This window comes from Octopus sinensis, linkage group LG10, assembly GCF_006345805.1.
Source record: "Octopus sinensis linkage group LG10, ASM634580v1, whole genome shotgun sequence".
NCBI classification, from domain to species: Eukaryota; Metazoa; Mollusca; class Cephalopoda; order Octopoda; family Octopodidae; genus Octopus; species Octopus sinensis.
In genome coordinates this window covers 82874571-82884219 of record NC_043006.1, presented here as the reverse complement: position 1 = coordinate 82884219, position 9649 = coordinate 82874571, and the positions used below count along the sequence as shown (strand labels likewise).

General features: G+C 37.7%; 1 protein-coding gene across 1 annotated transcript in view; it reads left to right on the top strand.

The window, feature by feature from the left end:
• The first annotated feature begins 6082 nt into the window (after positions 1-6082).
• LOC115216272 (diencephalon/mesencephalon homeobox protein 1-A-like) overlaps positions 6083-9649 on the top strand; it is an 18595-nt gene continuing 15028 nt past the window's right edge. The window contains exon 1 of the mRNA XM_029785471.2: positions 6083-6260. Within this exon, the coding sequence (XP_029641331.2) occupies positions 6210-6260 (51 nt within the window). The 5' untranslated portion in view covers positions 6083-6209. The remainder of the gene's footprint in view (positions 6261-9649) is intronic.

Genomic DNA, 9649 nt, shown 5'->3' with positions numbered 1-9649 from the left:
AATAATAATAATAATAATAATAATAATAATAATGCCAGAAAGGCTCATATGGCTGTAAAGATCAACTAATGATTAATAAAGCCATAACTGGCGTTTGATAGCATCCCCCACACATGGATCCTCCAAACACTAGCCATTAACAAAGTAGCACCAACAATCATAAAATTCATAGGGCACTCTATGAATAAATGGCAAACAGTCCTACACCTCCAAACAAAAGAGGAACTCATGAAAACCAAAGCCATCCCCATTAGAAGAGGAATACTCCAGGGAGACACGCTCTCTCCACTCCTTTTCTGCTTGGCACTGTCACCTCTATCTGATATGCTAAATAGAACTGGATGCGGATATAAATGTTACGGCAAAACGATCAGCCACCTTTTATATATGGATGACCTAAAACTATACGCTGCAAATGACAAACAGCTGGAAACACTATTAAAGACAGTTCATGGATTTACCAAAGAAATAGATATGAAATTTGGATTAGAAAAATGCGCCAAAGTAACCATGAAAAGAGGAAAACTAGTTAAGAGTAGCAACATCACACTAGATAAAACCAATGAAATAAAAGAATTAGACCAAAGCCAAACTTACAAATACTTAGGAATCCATGAACTAGATAAGACACAACACACACAAATCAAAGAGAAAATAAAAAAAAGAATATTATAGACGAGTTAGATCAATACTAAACACAGAGCTCAATGCTAAAAACAAGATAATAGGTATTAACACTTTAGCTGTCCTAGTTATAAGTTACAGCTACAATATCCTTAACTGGACACTAAATGAACTGACCAAAATAGATAGGAAAACAAGAAAAGTAATGACAGGATCTAGGATGCATCACCCAAAATCTGTCATAGAAAGACTATATATACAACGTATAGAAGGTGGTAGAGGTCTTATACAGCTGGAAAACTACTATAAAATAACCACCATAGGACTGCAAAAATATCTACTTCAGAAGGAAGGAAAACTGATACAAATAGCGACAAAACACGAGCAAAACAAAAAACTGTTCTCAGTATTTAAGGAAGCTGACAAATACAAACAGGAAATCATACCACCTAATAATACCACCTAATAAATATGAAGAAGAAGAAGAAGAAGAAGAAGAAGAAGAAGAAGAGAAGAAGAAGAAGAAGAAGAAGAAGAAGAAGAAGAAGAAGAAGAAGAAGAAGAAGAAGAAACAACAAAAGCTATAAAACAAATGAAATCCACACTAAAAATAGAACACCAACGAACCATGATAAAACGATGGCAAGAAAAGCCCATTCATGGTAAATACTGGACTAAATTAAACGCAAAAGAAATAGACAAAGAAAAATCCCAGCAATGGTTGAGAAGCTCAGGACTCAAAGCAGGGACAGAGGGATTTTTAATTGCAGCACAAAACCAAAGCGTCCCCACCAGAAATTACCAAAAACATGTAATGAAAAGAAATATAACAAGTAACTGCAGAATATGCAGAGATGGACAAGAAACAATAAATCATATCTCTGGCTGCCCAGTCCTGGCTAAGAAGGAATATATTCACAAACATGACAGAGTTGGAACCTACATACACTGGAAGCTATGCCAACATTATGGAATAACAACAGAAAAAAGATGGTATAGACACACACCAGAAAAGGTCACAGAAAACGAGAAAGCAACCATACTCTGGGATATGCCGATACACACAGATAGAGAAATTAAGGCCAACAGACCAGATATAGTTGTCAGAGATCATGAAGGAAAAAAATGCTTTCTAATTGATGTATCAATACCGGCAGATGACAACGTGTCTCTAAAAGAAATGGAGAAACTTTATACACATGTATTTATATAAATACTTACATATGTGTATGTATGTATGTATGTATGTATGCATGTTGTTATTTGTTCCTTCTCGAGTCACGCTTGGCTCATAAGGGCCGGTATCCCAGTTTCCTTGGGGGAGAGGATCCCTACCTGGACTGGATGCTCGTCCGTCTCAATGTATGTATGTATCATTATACACCTCTCTCCTTTCTTCTCTACTCATATTTTCCCTCCCCCCCTCCTCCTCTCTCTTTCTCTCTCACTTATACTCTACCTTTCACCTACTCCACCGTCACCTCTCTAACTATCTAAAGTATAACGGGCGAACAAACAAACAGATTATTATATAAATATACTGGAGTTGGATAAAAAAAATGGAAGCACTTAGCATCATGGCATCATAATTTTGAAATATCTAGAAAACCGTCAAAAGCTTGTTTATTTTTATGTTTTTTGATTTATTATTAGTGCTGCTTAATATGTTTTGCTAAAGTTGCTATTTCTTTTTAGATATCATCAGAAAAAGGTAATTAAAATTCATTAAGATGACAGATGTCTCGGACTTTCAAAGAAGTCAAATTGTTGGTGCTTGTATGGCATGCGCTAGCGTAATGAAAACCGCGGAAATGTTTGGTGTATCAGGAAGTACTGTCTCGAAAGTAATGACGGCCTTTGAGAAAGAGGGGAAAACTTCCACATAGAAATAAAACTCCGGAAGAAAACCAAAACTTTCACATAGGGTCCGTTGGATTCTTACACGAATTGTTAGAAAGAATCACAAACGTACAGCTCCCGAAATTACTGCAGAGTTTAATGACCACCTCCAGAACCCAGTTTCCACAAAAACTGTTCGCCGGGAGCTGCACAAAGCCAGATTTTACAAGAGGGCTGCAATCAGAAAACCACTACTTTCAAAAACAAACTTTGCAAAGCATTTAGAGTGGAGTAAAACCTACAGAAATGGTCCTTAGAACAGTAGGAAAATGTTATTTTCTTGGACGAGTCAACCTTTACCTTATTTTCGACCACCAGCCGAGTATACGTGTGGAGACAGCCAAAAGAAACATTTGACCCTAATTGCCTTCTTCCAACTGTTAAACATGGAGGAGGATATGTGATGATCTGGGGCTGGGGGCAATATTTTGGAAATCCGCCGGCCGAATGGTTCGTTTCATGGCAGAATTAATAGTCAAGACTATTTTAGCATTTTATCTGATCAAATTCATCCTATGGTTACAGAACTGTTTCTGGGGGGGAGGATGCAATCTTTTAGCATAACGCACCAATTCACACAGCTAAAGTTGTTACTGAATGGCAAGAAGAATATTCTAGTGAAGTTGAACATGGTATCTGGCCAACACAGTCCCCAGATCTCAACATCTATTGTGCATTTTAGAAAAACAAGTGAGGAATCGATATCCCCCACCATCATCACTACAAGAACTGGAGACTGTTTTAGCCGAAGAATGGGCAAAAATTCCTTTGGAAACAATTCAAACTTTGTACGAGTCCATACCTCGTAGAATTCAAGTGTAATTACTGCCAAAGGCGGTCCTACCCCATATTAAATGACTTTGTTTGAAATTTTAAGGTGTTTCCATTATTTTGTCCAACCCCTGTATATAAAATTCGTCTTTTACATGTTTGAGTCATTAGGCCTGTAGAATTTTTAGTCGAGCGAATTGGCACCGTACTTATTTTCTTTAAGCTTCTTACTTATTTTACCTCTACCGAATCGCTAAGTTCGTAAACACATCGAACTGTTAAGAACTTAAACACACCAGAACCGGTTGTCAAGCGGTAGTGGAAGACACACACACACACACACACACACACACACACACCACATGTATGTATGTGTGTGTGTGTATGTGAGTACGACGGGCTTCTTTCAGTTTCTGTCTACCAAATCTACTCACAAGGATTTGGTCGAACCGAAGATAAAGTAGAATACACTTGACCTAGATGCCACGCAGTGAGATTGAACACGGAGCCCTATTGTTGGGAAGCAAGTATATTACCAAACAGGCACGCCTATACACTCACACGCACACACGCACACATACCCACCCTATATATTTTTTTTACTTTCAATCTATATGCATATACGTATATGGATTAATTCATACATGCTAAACATACGTACGCATAGATGTTTAAGAGTATATATTTATCGTCGTATATCTATATACAATTATGCGTGCGATATCCGTGTATGTGTGTGTATGAATGTATGTGTGTATGTGTGTATGTCTGTTTGTCTCCTCCTAATCAGTAATATTCAGCAAAGATGGAGTAGCCAAGACGATATGTTGACATTGCTAAATTAGATCACCAACCAGCAAAGACACACACACACACACACACACACATACACACACACACACACATACATACATACATACACACACACACACCACACACACATGCACATATGCAAGCATGCAGGCTCCCACACGTATATTCCTTGTTAATAGAATGCTCGTCAAGCGAGGGCAAATGTTTCCGCCATATTTAACAAGATATCGACAAAAACTGCGTATAGGAGAGCACCGCGCAGACGGATAAATGTTTTGACGAACCACTTCATACGCAATTATATATCATAAATGTACACATACGCCCATTTTTACTTTGAACAGAATAACATTGTCGATGAAGGTACGATGAGTGCGTTGCGTGCGTGTATCGATGTGCATGTGTGTGTGCGCGCGTGCATGAGTGCGTCTGTGTTTATCTGTATATATATATATATGTGTGTGTGTGTGTGTGTGTGTGTGGTAGAGAAGTTTGCTTTCCAACCACGTGGTTCAGAGTTCACTCGTACTGTGTGGCACCTTGGGCAAGTGTCTTCTACTATAACCCTAGGCTAACCAAAGCCTTGTGAGTGGATTCGGAAGGCGGATACCTAAAAGAAGCCGTCTTATATGCATATCTATGCAATCTATATGTGTATGTCTTTGTGTCTACGTTTATCTCAACCATCGCTTGACAACCAGTGTTGGTGTGTTTACATCCCCCTAACTATTCTTTTGCTACCATGGGTAAAAGCAAGAAATATGGGACGCATGCAATAATTATAGTTGAAATTACATCCAATTTCTTGGTGCTTATACAAACGGGTGAGATTATTACTAATTTTCAAATGAAAAATATTGAGTTGTCCGGAATGTTCGTGCCGATTTTTAAAGGAAAGAAAAAGGTCAATAAATACTTGCCATTACATTTTAAATCAACTAAATATCAACCATTTTGTTGCACAATGCGTCTTCATCTTTTCTTTTACTTGAAAATACCCTCTTCCCAGAATCGCGATGGTTTCATGGCAAAGAATTCATCAAGGTATCTGTTTACGTCATCCAAAGAATTGAAATTTTTACCATTAAGACTATTCTGCAGAGACCTGAATAAGTGGAAATCCAATGGAGCAATATCTGGTGAATATGGAGGGTGGGGTAACACATCCCAGCCAAGCTGTAGCAATTTTTGTCTGGTTTCCAACGCATCAAGTGCCGAAAATGAACTTTCTTATCTTCCATTTTAAAGGGTTACAGAATTAACACAGGTTATAGGAACATAAATCTTCTTCCACGAAAAGATAGGTTAAACTGTGCTCTAAATGGAGGTGTAGTCAAATCCTATTTTATGGACTCAACCATGTTCTAAATTAAGTCGAAAGGTAAGCTACTATAAATCGGCACGAACTTTCCGGACAACACAATATTTACCTTAATATCAAATCAAATAAAACAATTTTTTTTATTTTCATAACTCTTCCCACAGCTACCCTGTCTGTTGCTTTATTTTCTTCTTCCTCTCCTTCCCACTATTTTTGGCATTATTTCTCTCTGTGTGTACGTAGTGCGAAGTTAGTCTTTTACTCATTTCGTGACACCATTTTTATTCATTTCCTATCTTCATTTTTACTCATTTCCTGCCATCATTTTTACTCATTCCTGCCGGGATCTCTTCTATTAACTTCCTCCGTGTCTCTCTTTCCCTCTCTCTCTTCCCTTCTTTCTCTTCCTTTGTATGATCTAAAGTGTGTTTAGAGGAATCAATCAACGAACATTTATATCGGTTATTATATAATTGGATGATAGCTGCTGAGATGATCAACTTTTAACCGTGTAAAACTTGCAGCGTCTTAGAGTTTTATAAAATGTCAGCTAATGATTACCAAACAAACCAATAAACAAATGAATATATAAATAATATATAGTCACCCTCACCTATAAATTCAATTGTCTATTCTCTCTAAATTTTCACTTGCAGATATCATACTTGAAGCACGGTATGGTTCTCACAGAAAACAAAGACGCAGTCGCACTGCGTTCACTAACCAACAACTAGCGGCTCTGGAGAAAACATTTGCTAAGACACATTATCCAGACGTTGTTATGCGCGAACGACTTGCAATGATGACAAGCTTACCAGAAGCTCGAATTCAGGTACCTTTTACAAATCAATATCTATAAAGCTGAAATGCGAAAATGTTCTTTGATTTCTTGGTTATTTGTCTCATTTTGGGATGGGACGGTAGATGGGGTCGAATTGGCGCCAAAATTTACACGAGGGGGGGGATGCAAAATGGGTGATCAATGGTGTGACGAGGGTTGTAAGTCGCTCGGGGCTACCGTTTGGTTGCCATAGTGAGGAATATGGGAAAAGCAAAGAAGACGAACAAAAGAAGAAAGGGAAAAGGAGACAACACGCACAAAACAACACCACCACCAAAACCCGAGCGAAGCACGGGTCAAAATAGCCAGTCATATATATATATATATATATATATATATATATATATATATATATATATATATATATAATATATATATATATATATATATGTGTGTGTGTGTGTGTGTATGTATGTATAAACAAAAGCAAATCATTAAATTTCTCATTGTTATTGTATTTTTACAAAACCAATATTATTTCATTATTTCACTGGTTTCAGTCATTGAACTGTCGTCATGTTGAAACTCTGCCCTCAAAAATTTCAGACATTTATATTGTACGTAAAATTTAACTTGAGATTTATCAGTTCTTGTTGTTGTTGCGCTTGTTTTTGTTGCTTTTGGTTTTGCTAAAACACGGTGAGCTGGCAGAATCATTAGCACGCCAGACAAAAAGCTTCACGGCATTTCATACTTTACACTCTGAGTTCAAATCCTGCCGACGAGGACATTGCTTTTTATAATTTCGGTTTCCGTGAAATAAGTACCAGTTAAGCAATGGGGCCGATGTAATTGACTAGCCACCATCCCCCAAATTTCAGGCCTTGTGCCTATTGTACAAAGGATTATTATTATTATTATTTATGGGTTTTTCTTCTTCTTTCAAATTTGCTTCTATTTCTTGCCGAGTGTCTTCCCGACTCCTAGGGCGAAGAAACTCATAGTATACATTGATAGGCCATTAATCTAAACTCACTAGTTCGTTAATTTTTTTTTTGTTGATAGAAATAAAGTTAAATTAAAATACATGGGTAGTAATAGTTCTCACATCGACAATGCTCTTCTCAATACGTGTGATGTACCAGTTAAGACAATCTTTTGCACTTCTTGCAGGGATGGTAAGCCAGGGATCATTCTCATATAATTTTCGGTTCCCTTCTTGATCATTCCTAGTGCTCCTACGATCACTGGCATTGTAACCGCCTTGAGATGACACATTTTCTCAATTTCAATGAGCAGGTCTTTATATTTTCTGAGCTTGTCAAATTCTTTTACCGAGATATTATGATCACAGGGGATGCTCATGTCGATCAATAAGCAAACTTTATTGTTTTGGTCTTTCACAACAATATCTGGTTTATTGGCCTTGATGGTTCGGTCTGTATGTACTGGAAAGTCCCACAGAATGGTTACATTTTCTCCTTCAGTTACTGCTTCAGGGTGGTGATTATACCACCTGTCGGCAGTTTTGATATTGTAATGCCGACTTATTAGCCAGTGTAGATATTGGCCAACTCTGTCATGTCTTAATTTATACTCTACTTGTGCTAAGACTTTACATCCAGAGATTAGGTGGTCCACTGTTTCAATCATGTCGTTGCAGAATCGGCATTTTGGGCCTGCTCCATTTTTCATCACATTGGCCTGGTAGTTCCGGGTTAATAGGCTTTGATCTTGAGCAGCCAGGATGAAACCTTCGCTCTCTGCTTTTAGCCCTGAGCTCCGTAGCCACTGATGGGTTTGCTTCTGGTCAACATCAGCTTGTTTGCTACGGGCCACATATTTGTCGTGCAGAGGTTTCTCCTCCCACCTATCAGCCAATTGCTTGTGCGCTTTTTTCGTTGCCATTATTTTTACCTTCTTTGCAACAATAGTTGCCGTACTTCCCTCGGGTTGTTCAGTTTGGGTATCCTGCACGAGATCAATAGCAAATGGTTTGCTTTCCTTTATGATAGAATGAAGCTTCTTTCGTCTCTCGTGATTTTCCACGAGCTTTAGCATCCAGTCATTCGTTATTTCAAGATATTTGGCCAGTCCAATTGTGGTTGTTTTGTAAGCTAGTTCAAATTGGATCAGGCCTCGACCTCCTTGGGCTCTGGGGAGGTAAAGGCGATCTACGTCTGCCTTTGGGTGGTGCATCCTATTACAACTCAGCAGCTTGCGTATTTTCCTATCTATATTCTTTACTTCACTCATATTCTGTTCAACACATTGTAGCTATAAGTAACAACTGGAACTGCTAAGGAATTTATAGCTAACACCCTGTTACGTGCATTTAGTTCAAATTTCAGGACTGCTCGAACTTTCCTATAACATTCCTTCCTGATCTTCTCTTTCATGCTTGCATGCTGAATACCAGAGCCTTCATTTATCCCTAAATATTTGTATGTTTGTTCTTGCTCAAGCTCTCTTATGACTGTCAACATCTATCACGACTGAATTTGTGGTCTTCACTTTCCCTTTCTGGAAAGTGGCCTTGGCACACTTCACAAGCCCAAACTTCATCCCGATGTCATCGCTGAATGCTTTCACAGTGCACAATAGGCCTTCAAGTTCATTATCGTCTTTACCATAGAGTTTTAAATCATCCATATAAAATAGATGGCTTATTTTTTTATTGACAATTTTATACCCATATCCTGTTCTGTTTAATTCACTTGTAAGGGGTATTAGGGCTATGCAGAATATTAGAGGTGAAAGTGAATCACCTTGAAAAATTCCACAGTTGATGTTTATATTCTCTGAGGCAAGTACTCCATTAGAGCGGTATAATTGGAGATTCGTATTCCACAACATATTATGCTTCAGGAAGCTTGAAATCACAGGGGAAATTTTGAAGATGTCCAGCGATTTTAAGATCCATGAATGCGGTATACTGTCGAAGGCCTTTTTATAGTCAGTCCATGCGGAGCTGAGATTTCTGCGCTTGTTGTGACAGTTCTCAAGGATCATACGATTAATTAGCAGTCGATCTTTACATCCGTATGAGCCTCGGCGGCACCCTTTTTGTTCAATGAGGAAAATATCGTTCTACTCCATGAATGCATATGTTTTCTCCGCCAGGATAGATGTTAGGATTTTATACATGGTGGATAAACAGGTTATAGGCCGATAGTTTTTTGGAAGTTTTGTTTCGTTATTCCTTATTATTATTATTATTATTATTATTATTATTATTATTATTATTATTATTATTATTATTATTATTATTATTATTATTATTATTATTATTATTATTATTATTATTATTATTATTATTATTCTATGTTTGAGTTTTGCTTTACATTTGCACAAGCTGGTTCCAAGTCTCACCTAGAGACCTCAAGAGACAACAAGTTGGAAGTTCGTGTTGGTGTTATGCCTGGGGTGCCATATATTTG